Genomic DNA, 26,859 nt, shown 5'->3' on the forward strand with positions numbered 1-26,859 from the left:
TACCAGCCGCTGCTCGGGAAGCACTTTGAAGATAAAAGGTGGTTTCCTCCAGAGCATGAGGTTCATCAGCTCCGTGATGCTGAAAGTTTCCACCCCGGGAGGTCAGAGCAGTTCCCCATGCCACAGTGGCCATGCCTCACCACTCCCCTAACCTCACTGTGCTAATGGGGAAACTGAGGCACACGGGGCCAAGGAAACCAAGGCACATAGGGCCAGTCTGAGGGAGGAGTCAAAGGAGGAGCTGGGATGCACAGTACTTCCCTTTTAAATTCCCTGGAGGCTGCGCCAACAGCACTTGTGAGTACAAGTCACTTCTTTCCTTCCTGTTGGGTATGGTGTGGATACACACTGCCAAAGAAATGTTGTATTAATTCCCTAAAACAAGCCAGAAATTCACTCAGAAAAGTAAAAAGTCACAATACAGTGCAGCGGTGGAAAGAATGAGATTCTGAATGAGGTAGATCTGATTGTAATCTTTAATCTAGTGCTGGGCAACTCCGGGGAGGGGTAAACTTCACCTGTCTGTTTCTGAGGCTCAGCGCCCTCCCCTGCATGCAACAGGGCAGGGGATGGAGCCTTGGTGACTGAGGGGCTTTAGGAATGAAGGAGCCAGTCAATGGGCAGTGCCTAGCACAGTGCCTGCACACAGGCGTGGACAGAACGTGGGAACTATTGTCACTATTATGATGCTGTTACTCCATCCCCATGGGCTGAGTTCCGTGTTCAGCCAGTTGCCGTCATGCTTTGTAGACACAACCTCAGTCACAAGGCAAGATAACACCCAGGTCTCCTTCCCTACACCCGACTTGGGTGTGCAGCCCTTCGGGGGCTGCAGGGGAGAACTCTGTCCCTTCCACAATCCTCTTTGGTCCTATAGAAAAGGGACAAGAATATAATTGACAGCCCAGCCAGCATCCAGGGGCTGTGTCATGGAGACAGCACCCAGGAGTTGGGCGGTGCTGGGCGTGCTCTTCAGCCCAAGGTTGAGCCCCTCCTGACCACAGCTGAGACCCCCCTCAAAAACCACCACTGACTTCCCCGTGCGGATCCATTCCCATAAGGAGTTTCCCGACTCGGGGCTGGAACATGCGGCACATCAAAACCAGATTAATAAACCACTCGCATAACTCGAGAGGGGGAACAAAACTAATGAGATTTATTTTTAATTAGTCCCTGAACTTTCATGCCTCCAAGTTTTCACGAGTGAGGTTGCTTATTACATTTCTCTACAATGGTCATTCCTTGAGACAACAGCCCCATCCTGAAAAACGCACACATGGGGGAGCCACCCGAGGGAACCCAGCCAGGAATCCCGGAGCCACGTCTGAGGTGTCACCTATGGGGGGGCCACACACCCCCAGCCTTTCAGGGACCTGTCAGCCTCTGCCTGCCTCCTGTACACACCAAACAGATATAGCGGACCCTCCAGAGTGCCCCCAGGCACGTGGCTTCCCAAGGTAGGGAGCGAGGAGGGGACATGGAGGGAAAGAATGGCATGTACACATGGAGACCAATCCTGAAATGATTTGCCAGCCTCTCAGGAGACTGGGGACATGCACCCTGCCTGTTGCCTGTTGCAACTACATGTTTGCTGATGCAACTCTGTGAAGGTTAATTCTTGTATGTCAACGTGATTGGGTCCCAGGGTGCCCAGATATTTGGTTAAGGATTCTTCTGGGTGCGCCTGTGGGGGTGTTTCTGGATGAGATGAACATTTGAATGGGTGGGCTGGGTAAGGCAGGTGGCCCTCCCCAATGTGGATATGCCTTGTCTGATCCATTGAAGGCATGAATAGAGCAAAAGGCTGGGCAGGGGAAGATGTGCTTATTCTTGATCACGTAACATCAATGGCTGTCTTTCAGTTGGGACATTGGTCTCCTGGATTCGGGCTCAGACTCGGAGTGGAACTTACATTATCAGCTCTCCTAGGTCACCAACTACAGATTTTTGGATCTCAGGACTTCTCAGCTTCCATAATCACTTGAGCCAGTTTCTTATAAATCTCGTGTGTGTGTGTGTGTGTGTGTGCGTGTGTGTGTGTGTGTGTGTGCGTGTGTGTAGCATATCTCCTTCTTTTCTTTGTTTTTTTTTTTTTTCTTTTCTTTCCTTTTATAGAGATGGGGTCTTACTGTGTGGCCCAGGATGGTCTCGAACTCCTGGGCTCAAACAATCCTTCCACCTAGGCCTCCCAGAGTTCTGGGATTACAGATATGAGCCACTGTGCCCTGCCGTATATACATTTCCTATTGGTTCCGTTTGTCTGGAGAATGCTGACTGATGCAATCTCCTTTCTGAACCTACAATAACTGGCTTTGAATTCAAATCACAGACACTGTACTGTAGAAGAAAAATTGCCGTCCAGTGATTGAACCCTAGTCCATGCAGGGTAACGTTTCCAAGAGGAGAGAAGTTCAGCCCCCTCTGGATCAAGCAGCCATCAACATCTGCCCTGCCTGGAGCCAGAGCGAGGCAGCCTCCAGGATCTGAGGGCGTTGAGAACCGACAAAATCCCGCAGGAGCCTCCCCTTGGTCCCCTGTGGACCTGGCTGAAGCTTAGGGTGCCCCAGAAACATCGTCGCGACCCATAGGCTCTTCTGGGCTCCCAGATGTTCAAAGCACCCTGACTGGTACATCTAGTCAGCAGCTCTCCAATAAACAGGTATTAGGAGAAGAGAAACAGTAATTGAGTTAATGCAGTGGGAAGCAAACGGAGAGAGGTTTTATCCATTGATGTTACGTGATCAAGACTTGTAATAAAGATACAGTAGGACAGAAAAATATAGAGAAGATGCCACCTCCTATCTCGGCCAATTAAAGATACATTTATTACATGTTGGATTTTTAAATGTGCTCATACGGGTCCACTGTTTAAAAACTTCAGAAAGATGGCATTTTGGAGTACATGTATTTTTGTTTCATCAACTGCTGTCCTCTGGCTGTGTCAGTTAGAAATACAAAAACCGTATGGTATTTGGAGCAAGGAGAGAGACCAGGTCCAAAGAAGAAGGCAGTCAGGGCCTCTCACCAGCTTGGGTCCCACATGAAATCACTTATTAATAAATACGTTGATTTTGATTTTTAATTACTTGTGTAATCTACACTTTTACATTGTCATAATAGATGTTTATTTGGGTGATTTATAACATCTAACACTTTCTGTTCTATTCAAATGCACAAGTGTAAGCATTTTCCAACTTCTTTGTTCTTAGATAAAAGGGAAATTGATCTTTATCTGGTTACCATTCTGCCTTTTACACACGGCAATGCTGCTTCCGAGAGGTGGTGGAGGTGGTGTGATGTTTCCATGGCTTCTTTCATTTTCTCTCTGAGTCTAGGAAGTTTCCAGAAAGCCTCTGTCCACGGCCCTATCTTGTCTCTCTCAATGTCTCCAAAGATTAGTTCAGAAATATTAGTCTTTCTCAAGCTTGGAAATGCAAAGAGCAGTAACCATTTGCTTTCTCCCAGATTCTCCAGAACTTCTGTCAGCTTTGGTCCTATGTTGCCAGGAAATATTCTGTAGAGTGTCTACTCTTACCCCTGGGGAGACTGACTGGGGTTGGGGCAACAGGGTTAGCAAAGCTCATCATTGAGAGGCGCTGCCTTTCTTCACTGACCCTCACTCCCTGCAAGGCTGACCTCACCCTTGGCTAGCCGCAATCTTGCTGGAAACGTGGTCCAGGGTTCTGGGTCAACATGAAATACACAAGGCAAGACGTGCCTGGCCTGGTTTCCACATTCCTGCAGGCAGCTCAAGTGTGGGTACCCCATGGATCACCTCCTGTATCCTGGCAGTCTGCGGGTCCCCACCCCATCCGACCACCACCACAACCCTGGCTCCAGTCTGGGGAGGAAAATGGACATTGGCATCATCTGAGAAAACCAGATGTCTGAGCTGACTGCCTTCGAGCCTGGTCACTTTCACGAATTGATGCAGGAATGCCTGGCTCAGCAAATACTTTCTGAGTGCCAGCACGGGCCAGGCTCTGTTCTGAGCTGGAGACCCAGTTAGACCAACAGACGTAGTCTTTGCTCTCAAGGAGTTCACATTCTAGTGCATGGAGAGAAACGACAACGAAATACAAATGCTTGGCGTGTCAGATGCTGTGAGCGCTATGGAGAGAAATGACACAGGGAAGGAAAGGGGTCTCGAAGGTCCTGGTGGGGTCGGGAGTGCACTGCCACATGGGTGGACCTCCATGGAGAAGGGGGCATCAGAGCCAGACCCTGAAGGGGAAGCAGCAAGCCATGCAGGTGTCTGGCAAAGAAGTTCAAAGGGCAAAGACCCTGAGATGGGAATGCAGGGCTCCCTCCCTGAACCTCCAGGGAAGAGGATCTTCCACTCTGTTGATGCCCAAGAAACCAGCGCTCGGAGCCTGACCTCCAAGCTGTGGTTCCTGCATTCCCTGAGGAAGGGGCTCTTTCCCTGCAGCCCTCGACCCTTCCGTGCCACCTTGTACGACACAGGGAAGACAGGAGGAGTCATTCACTTATTTGAGCATTTGTTCGGCCATTCAGCCTTTCAGATAAATTCATCTGCCCCTACTGGGTGTAAGCTGCCCTTGCAGACCCTGGGGTTATAGAAATGATAGCAATTCAAAAGACAGACAACATTGCCACCCTCGAAAATCTCAGACTCTGTTTGGTGGGAGACAAACGGTTGACCCCAATAAGGTCATTTCCGAAACTCTTAAGTTTATGAAGAAGATAAAGCAGGGGATTTGTGGGCTGTTTTAGGTGGGGTAGTCAGGGGCAGCCTCTCTGAATAGATCCCGGTGAAGATAAGCCCCCAGGGACCACCTGGAGGACGATTGCAGGTGGAGGGAGCATCAGGAACCACAGGTTCTGCGGCTGGAATGGGCATTCTGCGTTGGAGAAACAGGGAGAAGGCAGGCGGCGTTTCAGAGAGATGCCGAGGATGAAGAAGGGAGCCAGACGGGGCCGGGGGTGAGGCATGGGCAGTTCTCATGAGGCCTTTTGGGAGAGTGGTGGGACTGGAAGGCTGTTTAAAAGACACCTCTTTGGCCCGAGATGACTCCAAGGGAGGCATGGCCCCGGATGAGCAGGGCCGGTGACGTGGCCCAAGGCTGCCTGTGCCCGTCTGTCCTCTGGCTTCCCTAGGTGTCAGGGAGATTTGTGGGGAGCAGGTGAGGCTCCAGGTGAGGGGCTTCTCGTCTCCCCTCATGCGATGCCCACGCAGCCCCTGTACACTCAATATTCCTGCACAACCCGGAGCCTTATTGATTCCTTGGGAAATAAACCACAATTATTTTTGAAAATAGATGGCATATTTGTCTAGCCTCTGAAGCAGCTCATACTCCAATAGATAAAGTGTCAGGAGGAAAATCAAAGAAAATGGAGGTGTCCATATCTCCGACAGATTTTTTTTTTTTTTTTTTTTGTATCGGCAATTTGCAAGCAGCAAGCAGAAGAGCTAAAAAGGACGATGACTGAGGGGTGAAGAGAACTGCATTTTACCAGCCAGTCCTCGGCCACTAGGACGCAAAAAACATGGTCAACAGCCAGAGGGGCACAGCGGCCGCCAGCCACCCTTTGCCTAAGAGCATCTCAATTTGTCCTTTGAGGAGCCTCAGGGAAGAGTCACTTTTCTTCCACGCCACGTGGAGTGACGGGGCCTGACTCGGCCGCCTCATCCCAGGTCTGGGCAGGTAACGCAGACTGGGCTAAAGCCGCTTCTACCTGGATGCCTGGGGAAGTGGCTTCATCCCCTTCCGCACTGGCGAAGGTTGGAGCTGAGACCCCATCACTGATACCTAGGAGACTCCTGGTTCCTACAGGGGTGTGGGGAGGCACTCCTTCAATACAGCAGAAGGAAACCATTGGCAAAATGCCCTAGAGGCTCAGACGCAGCCCCATTATCCCAGGCAGGGACCATTGGAGTCTATATTTAAGAGTCCCCGAGTCATTTGTGAGGTGGATGTTAGTTAAGTGACGAATCAGGACACTAAGGCCACTTCTGACCCACCCAGTGGTGGCTAGACCGGCCCAGAGAGAACCTTCCAAAGTCAGTGACCCACACAGCTGTGGACCTGGGCCAGAAAGGAGGCGGGATGGGGGCCGCCTCCTCCTCCTCTGAGCTGTGCCCCTGGATGCACTCAGACTTCTCACCTGTGTGTATCCTCAGGTGCACCTTAAGGTGATGGGATGTCCGGAAAGTTTTCCCACAGTACGGGCAGTCCTTCATGGCCGAGCCCAGGCTCCTGTCTCGAAGCAGCGCCGGTTGCTGGACGCCAGCAGATCTCCCAGCCTCCTCACCAATGTCTGCAGCGAAGGAGAAACGTTCTCACATCACTTCAGCACATGTCAGGAGTTGTTCGCACCAAAACTGCTAACACCACACAAAGTTAAACATGTCAATACTACACCTGTCTATTTCATTCTTTAAATCTGACAGAATGCTGACAATTCACGTATTTTCTTGTTATTCTCTTAAATTATTTCATCTTTTCTATCATCATTTTTAAGCAGCATATGGTACCTTTATATTGAACTGAATTAAATAAGAAAAGAAACAGCTGTGTCAGCAGCTGGTTTGATTTCTTCTTTTGCTTAGTTCCTATTAAATATTTTTTTTTCAAAAGTTTAAAAGTGTTGGTGTTTGTGGAATCTGATTAATTTATAATATGAACTCACTGCAGAGTTCACTATAGGACTGAAATCATATTTGCATTATAGCAAGCAACAAATGAAAAAAAAAATGTGTGTCAGCTGAGTCTCTAAGACATGCAGACATACGGCTATTTTGGGACAGGAAAGAAAATTATCCAAAACTGATCATTTCTTCCTTGTAGAGTCTTGTATCCATCACTGGCTGGTGTAATCTCATGAAAGGGAGAAGAAAAAGTATGGAAATGCGATTCCACAATTAGCCCGTGATAAACATATAGTGACATATTCAAAGTCATATGCAGAGACTCAGCTGCAAAACTCCCATAAACTTACAGCACCGCAGACACATCTTTTTGCAGTGACTTGAGAACTTCCTCTGTCAAGTATCGATACAAAATTCTCCTTCCTGCTCTTATTTGTTATGTAACCCAAACCATTAGAAAATGGAATAAAATTTACATATGGCTGCCTTCTGCAAAGAAATTGTGGGACATAATAGTAAATAAAACTGGGGAAATGTCTAGCGGTTGGAGGATATGTTATTGCAACCCCCGAGGCCCGACATCACACTGTCAAAGAGGTGACATCCAGGGACTCAAGGAGGAGAAGCGAGAGAACCTTCTCTGGGCTCACTTCTTCCCGAGTCATGGGTCTACCCACAGAGCAGAAGTCTGAAGGCCTGGCACAGAATCCAAGCTCCTGAGGGTAGCAGGGTCCTCATCATAGCTTCCAGCCCAGCTCTAGGCCTCGCAGTAAATCCCACTTGGAGAATAAAGGAACCTTCTGGGATGATAAGATCTCCAAGTTCTGCAGAGATCTTAATAAATAAGATCTGTGCTTTCCAAGCAATGGAAAATACAAACTGCTTTTATTCCTCAGTGTCTCTTCCTGGTGTTCTCTGCTAACAGCCAAAAGGGGCAGATTTGTAGACCATGAGAAAGAGGAAGCCCAACACATTTGTTTTTGTTTTTAAGACAGAGTCTTGCTCTGTCACCAGACTGGAGTGCCATGGCATGATCTTAGTTCGCTGCAACCTCCGCCTCCTGGATTCAAGCAATTCCCCCGCCTTAGCCTCCAGAGTAGCTGGCATGACAGGTACGTACCACCATGCCCAGCTAATTTTTTGTATTTTAGTAGAGATGGAGTTTCACCATGTTGGCCAGGATGGTCTTGATCTCCTGACCTCGTGATACACCCACCTCAGCCTCCCAAAGTGCTGGGATTACAGTTGTGAGCCACTGTGCCCAGCCTCTTTTTCTCTCTTTTTTTTTTTTTTTTTTTTTTTTTTTGAGACAGGATCTCATTTTGTCACCCAAGCCAGAGTGCAGTGGCACAATCATAGCGGGTTGCAATCTCAAACTCCTGGGCAAAAGTGATCCTCCCGCCTCAGCCTCCCAAGTAGCTGGGACTACAGGCGCAGTCCACCATGTCTTGCTAATTTTTTATTTTTTTGTACAGACAGGGTCTTGCTTTGTGGCCCAGGCTGGTCTTGAACTCCTGGCCTCAAGCAATCTTTCTGCCTCAGCCTCCCAAAATGCTAGGATTATAGGCATGAGCCACTACACCAGACCCAATACATTTAATTCTTATTTGAATATTCACGCCAAGCAACTGTGGAAACTCTTGGCTTGCTGCATTCTCTCTGCAACCGGACTGTGTACGAACATATAATCACCCTGGCAAAGTTATTTATATTTGACATCTCACTTTAATCCTATTTTCCCCAACTCTTCTAACCATCATTGGAGAGCTACTCACAGGGTATAATTATCTAGCTTTTTTGTCTTATAATTTTGCACAAGCAGGAAGTTTAGGCTCATCCACATCCGGAACTCAGAGTCACTCCACCAGGTTCTAGATTGTGGTTGTCCAAATGAATGTGGAAAGGCCCTCAAAGATGGCTTATTGATCAGGGTAAATGGGCACAAGAGAGTGTTGCAAAGTCACAATCAAACAAATGCCCTACATATGGTCACAGAGGCTCCATGTCCTGCACGTTGAGTCTACTAGCAGCTGCTGCCAGAGGGAGTGATGGGAAGATGTCATTTCCAGCCAACCACACCCTAGCTTTCCACAGTGGGAAGACAATCTCCTTCTACCCCTCTCCCACCCCCACCCATCCCAAACCTGAGCACACTGCATTTGCCCTCCCGGCCTCCATCAGCTTTTCTTTTGCTGGGATCATGAAGGTCAGCTTCAAACAGTGAGGAGCCTGATTAATATTCTGCCCAAGCGCTCCTGGCAACATAGTTGAGATGCTCAATTTAAGTCAGGAGGCCAATCACTGTTGGCTTGAATTATAAGCAGGACTTAGGTGTCCTGGATGTTGGCTTCAGGATGGAGGTAGGCAGGGGTAAGTTTCAGAAGTGTAATTCCTGGGCCAGGCACGGTGGCTCACATCTATAATCCCAGCACTTTGAGAGGCTGAGGCAGGTGGATCATTTGAGGTCAGGAGTTCAAGACCAGCCTGGCCAACATGGTGAAACCCTGTACATACTAAAAATACAAAAATTAGCTGGGTGGTTGTGGTACATGCCTGTAATCCCAGCCACTCTGGAGGCTGAAGCAGAATCGCTTGAGCCTGGGAGGCAGAGGTTGCAGTGAGCTGAGATTAAGCCACTGCATTCCAGCCTGGGCAACAGAGTGAAACCCTGTCTCAAAATAAATAAATAAATAAAAGGAATGTAATTCCTGCAGGGGCTCCTATGGCATCATCTGGACCTTCCCATAAAGGTTCTTCCACTGGAGACCGCCAGAGGGCAACAGCAAGGGGCCACTGTGGAGTGAAGCTGCAGGAGAATGTTCTCATGGTCTCACTTAAAAGGGGGAACAAAGCATTGGGTACCCACAGACACAGAGGTGAGGACAATAGACACTGGGGGCCGGGTGTGGTGTCTCACACCTATAATCCCAGCACTTTGGGAGGCCGAGGTGGACAGATCACTTGAAGTCAGGAGTTCAAGACCAGCCTGGGCAACATGGCGAAACGCTATCTAGACTAAAAAGACAAAAATTATTCAGGTGTGGTGGTACACACCTGTAGTCCCAGCTACTCAGGAGGCTGAGGCAGGAGAATTGCTTGAACCTTGGGAGGTTGAGGCTGAAGTGAGCCAAGATCACTGGGCCACTGCACTCCAGCCTGGGCGAAACAGCAAGACCCTATCTCAAAAAATAGATACAGACACTGAGGATTCCAAAAGCGGGGGAGGCAGGGAGGGGAGCAAGGTTGAAAAATTACCTGTCAACCACTATGCTCAGTACTTGGACAGCAAGATCATTAGAAGCGCAGACCCCAGCATCACGCACCCCAGGTGCCCCTCTGCAATACACTCACGTCACGCACCTGCACGTGTGCCCCCTGAATCTTAAAAAAGTAAGTTACAAAAAAGAAGACACTGCAGGAAGGATGAGGGAGGACATATTTCTCCCGGAGCTTTTGGAAAGGACTTTCCCAGGACACATTACTGATAAAAATAGTGGTATAGCCGCCCTGCACTGTGGAACATTTTGCAGAACGTAAGGATGAGCACTGCCTCACTACACGTCACTCTAATTGATGGCCTGTATCCGTTTTCCTTTTATCTTTCTATCTTGGATATGTGTGGCCCAATAAAAAGAATAAATTTGTAAGATAAACAGCTTTCTTTGCAGATTTAAGAGACTAATTTTCGCTTTACACAAAAAAAGGGTTTTTGTTTTTGTTTTTGTTTTTGTTTTTGTTTTTTGGAGGGCCAGAAGGCCTATGGCGTTTACGGTTAGACTAATCCTACTGGAAAAACACACTGAATGAGGATGAAGGGCGATTGTGGGTGGTCCCAGGAAGCGTCCAGAGAGGCTGAAAGCCAAGCACAGTGAAGGGTGAGGGAGCGAGTGCTGGCGGGTCGCCCGCAGAGTGCTGTGTTTGAATCCCAGCCCGTGCCTGGACGTGTGCTGGTGAGGACCTATGTGCTGAACTTGGCCCACTCCCAGCAAGAACCCAAGAGTGTCACTGAAAGGCGAAGATGTGGCTGCTCTCAGATTCCTTCTCTACCCCGAGTTATAAAAGCACTGGCAGGTGCCCCTCTGCAAACTGCAGGATGGAGTCCCATCACTTCGCTCGGCACCCCACACAGTCAGGTGGGGAAAGCAGTCGTTGGTTTCTGTTGCAGATGGACCAGCCCTTCCGAGGCCACTCCAGGAAACAGGCAGCAGAAAGATGGAAGTATTGGCCAGGTGTGGTGGCTCACACCTGTAGTCCCCGCACTTTGGGAGGCCGAGGCCAGCGGAACACCTTAGGGTCAGGAGTTCGAGACCAGCCTGGCCAACATGGTGAAACCCTGTTTCTACTAAAAATAGAAAAATGAGCCAGGAGTGATGGTGTGTGCCTGTAATGCTGGCTATCTTTGAGATTTATTTATTTATTTTAATTTTCTTTGCCTCTAACTTGTGGTATTCCTTCCTTCCCATCCAACACTTTCTCTAAGGTGGACATGTGGACAGAGGTCAGCCTCAACTCCACCACCTGCTCCTTCCTGCTCATCTGTGAAAAGACAGACCCCTGCCAGCTCCTAGAGACTGAGGTGTCCCTGGAGTGGGGACCTCTGGATGCAGGCGGGAAGGCCCTCTCTTGCCTAATACACCCTCAGCCTGGGTATGCTCTGGGCTCTCAAGGGATGGAGAAACAGTGGAGAAACAGCTCCTGTGACCTCTGTTTCTTTTTCTGACCCCCCTGAACCATATGGGATTATTTTTTCAGAAGGGGGTGTCTTGCGTGGGTGCAACAAATAATATTCCAGACAGATACGGGCCATATCTGCAGCCCTCCACTGTAGCCAAGAGCAAATGTGTTGGAATAGGTATCAAAAGCTCTGCCAGTTCTCTCCTATGCCAGTGCCTACAGGCCGAAAGCGACTTGCTAAACAAAAGAGAGGTAGGTCCAAGTCATTTCAAGGTGTGTTTCAGGAATACGTTACCAGGAACAAGGAGACAGCAGGCAACAGACCTGAATTTTGCCTTCTCCAGGTCAGCAATGTCGTCTCCCTGTCCATTTCCTTGTTCTTATCCTCCGAGTCTACAGCAGGGGTGGACTCGATCAGGTGATATGAAGGTACACGCCTTCCACAAGTACGCAGAGGAGGCGGCGCGGGCAGAAGGAGTTGAGGGATTACAATGGCAAGGGATCATTTTAGAATCCTCATCATCCACTGGACCGTAAAGTGGCAGTACCGGTTAGACAAAGAAACAGATGCCCAGAAAGACAAACGATTTCTCAAAAGTTAAAGCCCCGATACTGACAAAACACCGTCACCAGCTATCTGAAACCACCCCTGCGGCTGGCTATCTTGCTGTATACAAACGTGATTTGAATGTTTGGGTGCCTCGTCACACACTTAACCTTATTTATATATATGTTTGGGATATGAAAACTTGGTTTATAAAATGATTTTGTACTTGAAGGGTAGATTTTCTCCTAGATTATGTCTAAACACTGAACTTCTTTGTATAATAGCCTTCTTTTCCAAAAATGCTGGCTCAGGCGTTAGGAGGCAGAATATTTTCCTCCAGGGTCCCTAACGTCCAACTGTCCCTAGCAAGTCCCTTCACCCCTCCCCTGGCCCTTGGCTCCCATCTGGCCCATGGGGACTACACCGCTGGGTCCCGCCATATTGAAAGGGCTCAAAGCTTATCCCAGGGCTGTCTCTGCTCACTGCCTTTTATTTTGGCCTCACGTTCTCCCCCTTGACCTCACCCTACAGCCAAAGAAAATACTAAAGTTGGGTCTTAAAGAGGCGAGAAGGAATGACTTTTACAGTAACTAGTCCCTGGATCCCTGCATTTCCCAACTTCTCTTACACTGAGCTGAGGACAGGTGGTCCGTTCTGGCCAACAGATGAAGGAGATGAAGAGAAAGGGTGCCTGCACCTCGTCCGCCCTCTCCTCCTGGGCCACAATGACCTTGCAATGCAAGGGTTGAGACAATTGCAAAATAGAGGGCACCTAGCTCACTGAGTCACCAGATGGATGACAGCCAACCTATATCACACTTTGCATGAATGAGAAATAAATCCTGGTTATGTTAAGCCATGGAGACTTCGGGGGTAGCCACTGTGGGAGGAGGTCAGAAATTGACTAAGCAGACTCAATCCTCTACTGGTGAAGTCTTCTGGGTCTACAGCCAATCTTTCAGGGAGTCCAGTTAACTCCCAGAATGAGAGGGAGGAGCCAGAGCCAGAGACCAAAAGAAGAAAAGTGAGAGGGCAAAGAGGAAGAAAAGAGTGGCTTCTTTTTATATTGCACATGGATTCCCAGTTCTCGTTTCATCTTAACTCACTGGCAGCCTTACCCTTCAGACGCCCAGAAATACATTTTGGAAAGACTTTCATCAAAAAATAAAATATAATGATGACGGTTTTGGCATGGATGATGGTGAGGGTGAGGTCCAAGCTGTGAATGGAGTTACCTCAGCAACCACGCATGGGTAAGGTGACCAACTCTGTGGACACCCGGTGCTTACTACGTTTACGGCACAAAATGCCATGATATTTTAATTTCTAGGGAGCTTCTAGTATAACAGTAAATACGTTTTCCCAGATGAGTTGTCAGTTAATTCTGCAAGTATGCCTTGTGCAAAGGACATCTCAAAATCGCAGCTCTCACTTCATTAATGAAAGAAAACAAAAAACTATCTGTGGAGTCTAGGGGGTGGAGAAGCAGTTCGTCAGGATGACAGCAACAAAAAAAATCACATCTTTCTTAATGTCCTTGCCCACGTGTACCAGGGCTTGAAGATCTTTGCAGATGACACTAAACCCTTGGAGAAAGTCCAAAGGAATGTACAGTTACTCTTAAAAGCTGAACACTTTCCCTTATTATGAAAACCTTAACACACTCAAATGAAGCAATCAGCACTGGACCTTTTATTTTTAAAAATTATTTTAAATTAATGGTATGCATGAAAATTATAACGTCATCGTAAACAATTCTACCTAACTCTTGGAAGACGTAACGCATGCCTCGGGTCAGTATCAACTCAGTGTCTCTGTGGTTGGATCAGAGTCGTCAATTTTACGATGGCCATATATAGTCATGTTAAACAGTTAAGTGTTCTTATGGACTGGTGAAAGTATTTGTTTAAATAAAGGGCTATTTTAGAAAACGATGTCCACTTGTAAAGAGGCAACAGGCAGCGAGCTTGCTCTTGTGTTATGACGAATGGGGTGGGGATTGGACCTCATCAGCGGGCCCTGGGACACGTGAGATAGAGAGGTGGCATGTTTTCCATGTTGCCATGTCTCACCCCCCATCCAAACCCAAAACTGAGCAGAGCTCCGTTTGCCGGTGGCAAGAGAAGATTTCTGGAATTGGGGAATTAGGTCATCAAAAGGCTAATTTCTTTAAAAAAAAAAAATATGACACTAGGATTTCAAATAGCTTCTCTAAAGCAACCTTTTGATGAGTTAAGTGAAAATGAATCAGAAACACATGGACTGCATTTTCCTTCAAATACACCAGGGCTTCAAGATCAAGAACTCTGGGCCAAACGTGTTTTTGGTTTTCCCAAGCCCTGAGCCCTTTCTTAATTGTCAAGGGAGTTTGTGAAACTCCCCCGCTGGGGATTGGGCCACACATGAGGTCTCAGCCCTCTGGCACCACGTTAATACTGCTGTGACAACATCCCCTGTCATCTGTAGGCCTCCATATCTTCCCAAGTCCCCAGGGGTGGCTATGGGCTCACCACGGGCAGGTACTCCAATCCCGAGGCTACAGACTGTGACCATAGATGCATCGGGCCAGATTTGGGACTCACAGAATCGACCTGGGACAAGACATCAGATGTGACATGTCTCTTTGGGCTCTGCACTCCCGCCTCTTCTCTCTGGGACAGGGACAGTGGGCTGAAGCCCACCCCAGAGACCATTTGGGTGGATCAGTGCTGAGGGGGTCACCTAAGAACCTGGCCTTGGCGAGAAGGCCCAGGCAGGAGAAACAAGCCTGAGAGAGTCAGCTCAGGCCACTGCCATCTCCTGGGAACAGTTACTCACTTCACTGCTTTTTAGAATAACCTCCAGCTCCATCTCAAGATGTCCAAGTGGCTCCCTACTGCTCTGACCTCACCCCAGCTTTCCACCTGCACTCCGGCCCTCTGCCTTTCTGTTCTCCTCCAAGCCTAGGTCCCTTCTCCAATGAGGCTTTGCCCCTGCTTCCTCTCTTCCTGAAATTCTCTTTCCCTAGAATTCTCTTCCGATCTTCATGTAAAAGTCACCTCCCCGAAAGAGACTGTCTCTGACCGCACTGTGGGAAGGAATCTCCCAACCCCCAGCCCTCGGCCCGTGACACAGTCCACGTCACTCTTCGCAGACAGTTAGCTGACCTGTGTATTAAACTGCTCACTGCCTGTCCCCTAGAATGTTAGCTCTAGGAGAACAGGGGCCAGGCACTATGGCTTCACGGGACATCTCCAGCATGCAGGAGGCCTTCGGCTCATAGCAGGTGCTCTATAAATACTTCTTTCAGCAAATAAAAGCATCACGGGAGGCAAGCGAGTTGGAATTCAGATACTAAGACCAGTTCCTAACTGAGAAGGAGGCTACCTTGAGCAGTTGGCAGGGAAGAACAGCCCAGGGCACAGTCAAACATCGGAAGTGTTCCAGAGTGCTCAGCGCATGCAGAGGCTGGAGATGTATGACTGTGGGGTGGGGAGGCCTGGGGATGTCCAGGGAGGCTTCCTGGAGGAAGAGGCCTCAGGGTGTCACCCAGTTCTCTCTCCATCCAGGTGAAAGGAACCACAATTATAATTATAATCAGCAAGGCCACCAGTGAGCTCCTTAATAGACAAAAGTGTGGGGCCCCTTTCCCCATGTCATTTGCTCAATTTTTGGTTAAAAAGAAAGATCTGACTATCATAAGGAGAAACGGCTTCACATAAGCATAAAGAGATAGTCACCCATGGAAGAGCACAGTGAAGTGGATATTTTTAATGTAATCTGTGATCCTATTACTATTATAATAAAATATTTGTTATGCCTGTTTTTTCATAATTTAAATACTCCTTTCTTTAAACCAAAAAAGAAGAAAATTATAAGCCTCTACTTTCAGTAAAGCATAAATTCCCAAAAGATGTCTATGTAATTTATTTTCTTAAGGAAAAAAAAAAAAAAAAAAACCACTATAGCTTTTAAGATCCTCTTAAGATAATTTACAGCCCCTCCTATTTGGGTGGGGTGGGGGAGGGGAGAAGGATGGAAGACCTGACTGAAGGAATTCTTACCTAAATGACACCAGGAACAAGCTGGACCGATCTTTTTTAAAATGCATTTGGTCAGTCGTCATAACTTGTGGAGTTGAGTTTTCTCCTGGGAATTGAGCACATTGAAAGGAGAAGGGATGATTTGGAGATGACGCCTCCCCTAGAGACGTGTCTTGCCATAGTCTTTTTTAAACAAAGAAGACATCTTAAGCACCTTGCAATATCTTTCATTTAATAGTTGGCAGAAGCCAGGTCCCTGAAGAACGCTGGCCTGTGTCTTTCTCTTTAACCAGCCGAGTGATCCAAGCTTTTAATATAGCCGTTCCAATTATTGTAAAAGTCATCTAGTACCTTATAACCACAAATATTGACAGTTTATTGCACAACACATTCCTGACATTTGAAGGTCACACCATACATAATACATACTCTTTTATAAAAGTGTCTGCAACAAAGAGATACATGATAAACAATTACCTCTCCCAGCCTGTACGCATGTACAGTTTGGGACTGACTTAAGGTTGCAGGGGAGGGACACACGTCATTTTAAATAATCTATTAGGGCGGCATGGAGGCATTTGTGATGGATAATTATGAAATGGTTTGTGTGCCTGCCGCCGTCGGATTGGCTGGCCAGGGCATGGGGTGGGGGCAATGCCCCTCCGTGGAGTGCAGGTCACAATGCTTCTGTGCCACGGAGAACCCAGCCTCACTTCACAATTGAATTTTCCCCCAAAGCCACTAAGCATAACAGACTCACAAATACACTTTTTTTCCTCAGATTGGAAGAAATTTTGAAAATCCACCAGATCCAGTTGGGATCCCTCCTTAGTCAACAGTGATGCCTCAGAGAGACAATGACCACGCCTGTGGTCACACAGCCACGCCACCTCTCTCTGGGGCTGTGACATCCAGAGACCCATGGCACTCCAGCCCCGACTTTAGCCCAGCGCAGAGGAACGGTGCCTAACTGCCAGGTGCAGGCATTAAAAAAAAAAAAAAAAAAAAAAAAAAAAAAAAAAAAAAATCAGCATATGAAAAGAGTTCCACAAATCTCGGCTGAAACCCAGAGTGCCGAGGACTCCCTGGACGAAGCATTCTGAGAGGGAAGCCACTGTCACGTCCCTATCTCCCAAGGCTTCGTGTCTGGTTCCCACTTGTCCTTCCAGAGCTAAATCTGACAGACAGAATAATCAGAAGATGGAATAAGTGGAGAGGTTTTGCAGCCCAAAAGCCCTCAGGTCAAAACCAAGTTCCTCAGGTCTTAGGTGTGTAATCCTGGGCAAATTACATAACCTCTCTGTGGCTGGGTTTCCTTATCTGCAAAACAGGAATAGTCACAAGAATTCATGCCTCAAAGGACTGTAGAGACTAAGGTACAGAAATCACTTAGCATGGTGCCTGACAGAGGTTGTGCTCCAATTAATAGTGGCTTTCAACATGAATATAGCCAAAGCAATTCGTCATATGTAAAGATGGGGAGACCTGTGGTCTTACTACTTAATACCTGTCCCCCCCACCCCCCCAACCCCAAGCCAGCTTCAAGCATTGGAATTAGACACATACGAAGCACCAGCATGAAGGAACATGTTCCTCCCCTGAAAAGTCCAGGTTGGGGCAGCCCCTCCAAAGCTCTAAAATGCCCGGCAATCCTCCCAAGTTAACAGTGAAAAGCAATTCAGGCTGCAACGGAGCTTCGCCTAGATGACAATCTTTAATCACAGATGAAGCGGCAGGTCGTTAGAATCTGCACCAAACTCCCTTTCAGATGATACTAATGGCTTCTATTTAAAATATGTATACATATGTGCATGTATAAACACAAACATACATATATATTTAGAACCATATTAAAATAAATAATCAACAAATCCTTAAGATAATCGAAAGCCCCTCCAAGAGTAATTTTATTTGGATTTCCAGAACGGACATCTTAAAATTTAAGACAGGGGACCAAAATGATTCCTACAGAGATGACGTGTTTATTAGCGCTAAATCCCAGAAAACAGGGCTTCTAGATAAAGAACAGGTTTTTTGCATCTGAAAAGCATGCCGATTAGGATGTGTGTGTTCCTTTAAGAAGCTATTCTGTTTTAGAGGGTCGCGTGTAGGATAGGGCTCCACGTGACCAGGAGGTTGCTATGGTAAATATGCATTTTTTATTGAAGAGTAAACAGTGGCAGAAAACAAGTGTCAATTGCCAGCTCTGAAGTTACTGCCATTTTTGAGCTTCACTGACTTACCTAGCCCTTTTCGTTTGAGAACATTTATCGGATGAACACAATCTTTGGACCAATTTTTTAAAAATGTTTTTGAAGAAATGCTGAATGCTTCACTGTCTTGCAATAATAAATTCTTACTTGACATGAAAATTATCTATCTATCTATCTATCTATCTATCTACCTATCTATCTATCTCTCCAGCTCTGCCAGTCAGACACAGGCACGTGGATCTTTCTGGAGACCTGCTCCCAGCTGGTGGACTTCCAAAGGACAAAACCTTCAGCCTTGGCTCAAGCCACAGAGCAGAGGAGCCAAGGAGACAGCTGAGGCTGCTCTGCTGCCCACTGTCTTGGTACCTGCAGACCAACAGAAGCCAGCGGCGGTGCCCTGCAAATGGCCCTCCCGGTCTAGTGCTGGTGTCTCTGGCAGAGCGATGTCCCACGTTGCTTGAGGGGCAGTGTACTTTACCCAACACAACTGTGACACTTTTAGCAAAGTTTTCACTGTGTTTCCCCTTGTAGAGACTGACAGGAGTGTGAATATATTCCTGGTAGTTCCTGAGAGGCAACTCTCTTTTCCTCTGATACATCTACATGGGTGAGGTTTCTTGATTATAAGTAAGGCCACGTCACTCCCAGTTATCACTGCGGTTAGCGCCTGGTCCCATCCCGAGTGGCCCCCAACTGGCTTCTCTGGCTAGACACAGGGCTTGAATTTTGTTCTTCTCTGACATCAGTTTTCCTCTAGCCTGTGAAGTGCAAAGGACAAAGGCTGAGCTTCCTCCTCCTCCATTCCCCTCACGCAGCAGGTGTCCAGCCAATATTCACCCCAGATGGGGGTAAATAAATGAATGCACAAATAAATGAACTGACCTCACTCCAGGACTAGCCTCCTGGGTAGCAGCTTCCAGGAGGAAGTTCAAGTTTCCTTGTTCTTGTGATCACAGATCAAAGTATCACATTTGGCAGATTTCTCAACGGGAACTTCCCGAAGTCTGGGAATCCCATAGACTGGTCTAAAGAAATTCTCGAGCACCTCAAAACGCCAAGGGCCTAGACGATCTGAGTCTGAATCTATACTCTGCCAGCACTGGCTCTGTGGTCCTGAGCAGAGCGCTGAAGCTTCATGAGCTTTCATTTCCTGGTTGGTAAAGTTGGATCCCTGGAGAACGGTGCCTGTCACAGAGGGTCTGAGTGCTTCGTGAGACCGTGGGTTTGCAAGGCTGCATGTACTTTAAACCCTGCAGCGGTGGTGTGGCTGAATGGGAAAGCCACTGACCTGGCAATGGCCAGCTCTGGGCTCCATCCGGCATGGCCACGTCCAAGCTGTGTGTTTGTAAATGCCCCCATCTTCACCCAGCCTCCACACCCATCTGCCTATGACATGAGAATAATGTCTCCTCCTGTGCAATCTCAAATGAGATCCTGTGAAAAGTCATCCGGCAGAGTCCCAATTGGTAGCCTCCCTACCACACCAACTACAAGGTCTAAAATATAAAAAAGGTAAAGCAGCATGGGCCAGCAAACCAGCAGGTGGTGTTCTCCATGTCACAGAGTCACCATAGGATCCCCCAAATTGGTCAGCCCCTCCCCCTGCTCCATCCAAGAAGATTTCCTAGGGCCAAGTGCCACCCAACCCTGAGTAGGAACTCCACGTAGGCATGACCCATCTTCACTCACTCCCACATTGTCTAATCCAGAAGTTGGAGCTTACTTGGCACCATCCTCCAAATATCCCTTGGAGAGGAGTGGGTGAAGGGGTGGGAGGATGAGGACTGGGGAGGATGTGCCCACTGGGATGACAGGGAGAGAAAGAGAAACAGGCAACAGGTAGGTCAGGCATCAGCATCCCAAGCTTCCTCCATGAGGTTCGTAACTGGCTTCTCAACACATCCAAAGAGCGCCCCATTCATCCACCACTACACAGATCCCAGGGCCCTTCAGTCCTACATGCCGGAGGCTGGCACCCAGGAGGCCCCCTGGCTAGCCCATGCCCTCCCCCGGGAACACATGCCCTGATGCTGAAAAAGAACTTCAGAGCTTCAGGGACTTAGGACTGCAATGTGATTTCAGAAATGTTGCCTCTCACCCCAAAACATCTTAAAAATCCCAGAGCTGGCTGGGCACGGTGGCTCACCTCTGTAATCCCAGCACTTTGGGAGGCTGAGGTGGGCGGATCATGAGGTCAGGAGATCAAGACCATCCTGGCTAAATGGTGAAACCCTGTCCCTACTAAAAATACAAAAAAAAAAAAAAAAAAAAAAAAAAAAAAAAAAAGCCAGGTGTGGTGGCGAGTGCCTATAGTCCCAGCTACTTGGAAGGCTGAGGTAGGAGAATCGCTTGAACCTGGGAGGTGGGGGTTGCAGTGAACTGAGATCGTGCCACTGCACTCCAGCCTGGGCGACAGAGCAAGACTCCATTAAAAAAAAAAAAAAAATCCCTGAGCTGGCCCTACCGGCCCAATGGGCAAGAAATTTCTCTCTGTGTTGGACCTCAGAATCTCAACACATGCTATCTCCTCTTCCCAAAATGCAAACCCCAAACACCAGCCCCAGTGCCTCCACCTGCCTCGTGCCTGTTCAATCCCACTTATGCTGAGGGTGCAGTCCAGTGCCATTTGCTCTCATCTTCCAGACTAAGTCAGGTGTGCCCAACCACACCAGAATCTAACCTTTAGGACATTTCTCAGAGTTTGCACTGAGTATATATGTGTGATTAGTATCTGTCTCTGCCACTAAACCGCTGCCTCTTTGAAGGCTGGGATGGGGTCTGTTATTCTCACTCTTGTGTCTCTAGACCAGGCGTCCCCAAACGACGGCCCGCGGGCTGCATGCGGTCCCCTGAGGCCATTTATCCGGCCCCCTGCCGCACTTCAGGAAGGGGCACCTCTTTCATTGGTGGTCAGTGAGAGGAGCACAGTATGTGGTGGCCCTCCAGCGGTCTGAGGGACAGTGAACTGGCCCCCTGTGTAAAAAGTTTGGGGATACCTGCTCTAGAGCCTCCTGGCACAGAATGTGTTCAATACATACTGGTAACTGACTGACTGACTGAATGAATGAATGGTGTTGGGGAGGGCTGGGCACCCTTCCATGATCATGCAATCTAAGGAGTCTGCCTTTTCCTTTTAAATGTGTAACTAGTCACCTTTGACCCGCCCTTCCAGGGTGTGGGACCTGGCAGTGGGGCCAGGTGGCCTGTGTCTGTGAGCAGATAGGCTGCAGCAGTGTCTCCCCAGGAAGGAAGGCTGGACGTGGGGAATCTGGCATCTGATAGCTCAGGGCCCCATTCCCTTGTCCTCCAACAGTCCAGCCCCCTCTCCTGGGGCTGCAGGCTGCAGCTCCTCCAGGCTCTCCTTGAGAGTGTGTGTAGGGCTCCCACTGCCAGAGCACAACTCGGCGGAGGACGAGAAGCTGGTTTTGTCTTCCCAGCCCCACCTGCCCCAAGGTGCTGTGCAAAGCTTCCAATCCCTCCTGCGGCAGGGCCTTCCCTATCCACATCTGCCCCGGCCAAGGCCCAACATCCATATGGAGATTCAATTCTATTTTGCAGCAAGGCTGGAGGCTCTTGGGAGCCCCACCCCAGAGCTGGGCATGGGGAGGCAGGTGGTGTGATTTGGTCCAAGAGGACCGTGGAATGTGATAGAAGGTGCTGGCCTCGAACCACTGCTGGTAGAGACAGCAGAGCCCAGGCCCCTGGGTGGCACATCAGGCCGTTCATTATGCCTGGGTACTCCCGCTGCGTCTCTGGGCCCGAGGAGACAGTCCGCCCAGACTTGTGTTCCTCCGGGCTTCCCACCACACAGATGCTCTGTGCACACCACCAGAACAAGGAAGCGAACTTGGCTTTCCCATCTGCATGCTGCTCCCGGGATGTTCCTTTCCCTTCAGCCTGCAATCCAGGCTCTCCCATGGCTCCCCATCCCTGCACCCCCGTCCCTCTGCCCCCATTCACCCCTGTTCGGGCATCACCCAATGCTGACTGCTAAGGCTCACTTCCATGGCAAATCTGTGGTCTATCTGGTTTACCTTGGCATCCCCAACCTCTACCTAGGTACCCAGCGCATAGTAGGCACTTATTGAATAAAAGGTGACATCACATTGCTCAGTTCGATACTGGTGACTTTTTCTTTCATATGGAAAATCATTTTCTCCATCTCCCCGGAAGCTCTTCTGCACTAACATTCAAAGTGGTGCTACATACACCACGAACGTCGTCCCGGGATGCTAATTTCTATCCCATAATCGAGAAAGACAACTAAATGTTGCAAGGTTATTCAAAACTCCTACCCCTTATCCTCTGACTTCTCCTTTGGGAAAGATTGCCCAGGAACACACTTCCTCATTTATGTGTTAGAGCATGGTTATGATCCACCTATCATGACTGCACTTTTGGGAATCAAAACGGAGATCCAACCCAGCAGTGTGATCCACATTTTAGCCATATATATGATAATCAATTAAGTCAAAAAAGGAATTTTGCATTAACTCTCGCTCTATACCTTTAATACCCTGTAAGAACACTGAAGCCACCCTCTGTAAGTGCTTGGCCCTACCTGCTGGCTGCCCAGGGCTGCCAGGTTGCTGGTGCCCCTTTGCCTGCAAGAGCAGGTGACTGGGCCAGCTGTGGGGTAATGGCTAGGCCATGTGCTTGGAGCATGGACTGGATCAGGCTTCCGAACCCTGAGTACAAAGCTGCAGAGAGGCTGCTCTGGTCACTGGCATGCCGAAGTTTCTGGAAAGAAGGAGACAGTTCAGGTAGCAGGCTAATGGGAGGGTGCTGGACTGACCTCGGTAGATAGCTCAGTGGGCCTGGCAAAGGAGGGGGTAGGGACACACTGTGCCCACCATGTTAATGACCTCACCCAAGTCCTTTCCTATTTTGGGGCTTCGGTTTGTACCCCCAAATCATGGAATGGGGGCGGAGGACTCTAACTGAGATTGCCAAGATTCAATCACACAGGATTTTCATGTGCTAAATTTGCTTTATGTATGTTTGTACGTATGTATGTATGTATGTAGGTATGGGTTTACTTTTTGAGACAGAATCTTCCTCTGTTGCCCGGGTTGGAATGCAGTGGTGTGATCATGGCTCACTGTAGCCTCGACCTCGTGAACTCCAGCCATCCTCCCATCTCAACCTCCCGAGCAGCTGAGATTCCAAGCACACACCACCACACTCAACTAATACTGCAAATTTTTTGTAGACGGGATTTCGCTATTATCACATAGGTTATAAGTTTGTTTTTAACATTTACAAATTTGAGACATTTCACTCACACATGGTCAGCATTTCCAGCTTCTCCTGAGAAACTGTGTTATCTCCCAATGTTGAGTCCACGAGCCCAAGGAGCAAGGGTTGGTGGGCTGGGCAGTGGGTGCTTCCTCCCCACCAGCCCCCTTCCCCACCCTTACTACCTGGTCGGCCTCCACCCTGCAGGCATCTCTCTGAATTTGCCATCTCAGCCAAGATGATCCTGGGCGCCCTTTCCACCTCTAAAAATGGCCTTAATAACCTCAGTTAGGCAAATAAGGCAGAAGCCTCCAGACTAATTCTCGTAATTATGATGGGTCTATTATTCCAAAGCCAGCGATGATTGTGGGGTCAGGTACTCAGAGGAAGAGGGAGAGAAACAGACTTTCAAGTGATAGCAAATACCCTTTGATTCTTTGCTATCATACCAAATTGCATCGAGAAATGCTGAAATGTGTGCTCCGAACCTGAGTCAGATTTCAAAGAGGCCCCAGGAGAAAGGGCAGTGATCAGAGGGAGAGATGGATCAACCAGAGAGCCAGGCTTGTAAAGACCATGTCCCAGGACTCGGTGGCTGGGCCTGAGCCAAGGTGACAGGGACACATTTCTTCACTGCTGCACTGGCCTCGAGATCTGTCAGCACACCTGGCCTTCCCCTGTCTTCTCCAAGCTTAGAGAACCCAACTTCCCCTCCCTCCCTTTGAAGCGTTTCTCATCACCACTTCACTTCCCCTGCCGCCACGAAGCCTTGCCTGGCCTCCCAGCACGCCCCGCCTCTAAACCTTTTCTGAACGTTTCTACACAATGACATGCTGCTTTGGAATGCTCGCTAATTTTTATCATGTGTTTTGATTCCAGCCTACTTACCAAGAGTACCCCGTAGGTTTGCCTGTCTCGTAATCATCGACAGAGCCGAACAGAGGGCTGACCCACAGAGTCACTCAATGAACACATGTTGGTTGACCTTTCCATCGTGAAAGGCGCCATTATCACCTCCTCCAGGGCTTTTTCTGTAGGGCTTCTTCAAGGAGAAATAAAGATCTGACCAAGTGACAGAAAACACTTTAGACTTTCTGGCCTCATTGTCTCACTTAAGTTTATGTCCCTAGTGTTGGCTGGAACGTTGTCCTCTTTCTGTAGCCCCTGAGTTCATTCGTCCAGCCAGCAAATATTCATGGAGAGCCTGCCCTGCCCAGGTTTAGTGCAGGCTGGGCCATGCAGGCTGGGCCATGCAGGGAGAAGCTGCCCAGGAGGATGGCAGAGGAGGCACCCGGGTCCTTCCTGGCTGATGTCTACATCTTGCGGTGAGGTGCCTAGTTTTCTCTAAGGTCCTCATTCATCTTAGAGCAATTAGACCACGGCAAACATGTCCACCCACTTTAACTTTCTGCCATTCCCCCTCTGGGGATAAATCTCTGGGCCTATGTAGAATTCTCAGCTGAGCACTGGGCATTCTTTTTTTTTTTTCTTTTTTGAGACGGAGTCTCACTCTGCCTGATCTCAGCTCACTGCAAACTCTGCCTCCTGGGTTCAAGCAATTCTCCTGCCTCAGCCTCCTAAGTAGCTGGGATTACAGGCACCTGCAACCATGATGTCTGGCTAATTTTTGTATTTTTAGAAGAGACAGGGTTTCTCTATGTTGGCCAGACTGGTCTCAAACTGTTGACCTCAGGTGATCCACCCGCCTCGGCATCCCAAAGTGCTGGGATTATAGACATGAGCCACCTCACCTGGCCTAGAGCACTGGGCATTCTTATTTTACTTCTGGGAGCTTCCATTAAGAAGAAGAAGGCCAGGAACAATTTTGTATCTGCTTCTACATTGCCCACCATGGATTTCTAGCTAAAGGGTAAGACTGAGAAAGCCTCTATGTTTTACCAATAGCATCCTGAGGTACCCTCCTGCTGCTGTGATCACAGAGTGCTGTCTGAGACTTTACGCTGTCCCAACAGCATGGGACACTCCCCATTAGGATGATTCAGGTTTTCATCCTGATGGAGCTTGACACGAACTAGGGAGATACCAAAAATAACAGTGATAATAATAATAAAATCTGAACTCTTATCATAAATAACTACTTCAATAGCAGTTAACATTAATCGAGCACATTCTGTGCGCTTTCGAAGAATTCTCTAAATCCATCCTCACAGCAGCCCTGTGGGACAGAAGTTGTTATGTTTTGGGTCATTTTTTGAGGCAGGGTCTCGCTCTGGTGCCCGGGTTGGAGTGCAGTGGTACAATTATAACTCATTGTCTCAAGTGACCCTCCAGTCTCAGCCTCCCAAGTAGCAGGGACTACAGGTTTGAGCCACCACATCCAGCTAATTTTCAGGTTTTTGGGGGTATTTTTTATAGAGACAGGGTTTTGTCATGTGGCCCATGTTCATCTCAAACACCTGAGCTCATCAAATGATCCTCCCATCTTGGCCTCCTAAAGTGCTGGGATTATAGGTGTGAGCCACCACACCTGGCCACAGAGTTTTATTATCCCCGATACACAGATGAGAAAACTGAGGCTTACAGAGGTTGAATGACAAATCCAGGCTCACACAGCTAGTAAGGACAGAGCAGACTGGAGTCAAGATCACTGGATTCCTGATACTGAGCTCTGCAAGCTACCCAGAGCCGACCTCAACGATGAGCGTTCCTGACATCGCAAGTACCAGATGATGATGAAGCAATGAGAAATGCTGCTGGGTGTGGAGGCCAAGACAGGCACTTCGTGGTAGGGTAGATGTGGTGCCCTCTGGAATCTAGCACAAGAAGCTGGTCTTGATGCAGAAGAAACACTATGTTCCTAGAAAAGCCACCAGAAAAGCTGCATAAAGTCCTGGCAAAGATAGGCAGGATCCCCCGCGCGGGTTGGGACACTGCTCTTCCCGACTACCAGTAACTCTTCTATTTGGTCATCTTTCTTCGCTTCAATACAATCCCAGCATTTTTCCTCTCCCTGTGAGTCTCTTTGACCCCTCCTGTGGGACCTAGGGGCTCTGGCTTCCAGACACCACCATCGTAAAATCATTACCAGAAAACCAATCAGAAAGAGGGTATGCGCAACCCGGCATGCCACCCCTGCCACATCAACGAGATTAAGGAGAGGCTCGGGGTGAAAACAGACTTTTTTGATTTTTTTTGAGGGTGGGAGTAAATTGAATAACCTCTCCCTAACCACCCACTCGGATGCGGACAAACTGCTTCAATTGAATAATCTATGGAGGCTAGCAGAAGGGGTGTGTCTGAGGTCTGTGCTCTTCTCCTTGGGGGAATCACTTTGAAAACATATGCCATTTGGCACAATCTGCTCAGCTTCAAAGGCAAAGCAAAGCCTGCCAGGGGTCAAGGACCACTCTGAGGCAGGTAGAAACAGGACGTGGCTCGCCGGGTCTTGCTGAGCTGGTGCGCTGCTCCCCTACACGGAAAGCCAATGGGCTCTCGTGCAGCCCACACAGCACCCTGGGAGGACAGCCTCCAGCCGCCCCTCACCAACCAGTGCCCACGAATGCTAATAAACTGCTCAGCCCTGAGTTTGAGGGT

General features: G+C 48.5%; 1 protein-coding gene across 13 annotated transcripts in view; it reads right to left on the reverse strand.

Moving 5' to 3' along the window:
- ZNF536 (zinc finger protein 536) overlaps window positions 1-26,859 on the reverse strand; it is a 486,467-nt gene that overhangs the window by 169,608 nt on the left and 290,000 nt on the right. For 12 of the 13 annotated variants that reach the window (XM_074384325.1, XM_039467086.2, XM_039467087.2 and 9 more), the window contains one exon: window positions 6,127-6,279. The exons of the other annotated variant lie outside the window; for it this stretch is intronic. In XM_074384325.1, coding sequence (XP_074240426.1) covers window positions 6,127-6,279 — 153 coding nt within the window. The remainder of the gene's footprint in view (window positions 1-6,126; window positions 6,280-26,859) is intronic. 13 annotated transcript variants of the gene reach the window in all.

Source organism: Saimiri boliviensis, chromosome 14 (assembly GCF_048565385.1).
Source record: "Saimiri boliviensis isolate mSaiBol1 chromosome 14, mSaiBol1.pri, whole genome shotgun sequence".
NCBI classification, from domain to species: Eukaryota; Metazoa; Chordata; class Mammalia; order Primates; family Cebidae; genus Saimiri; species Saimiri boliviensis.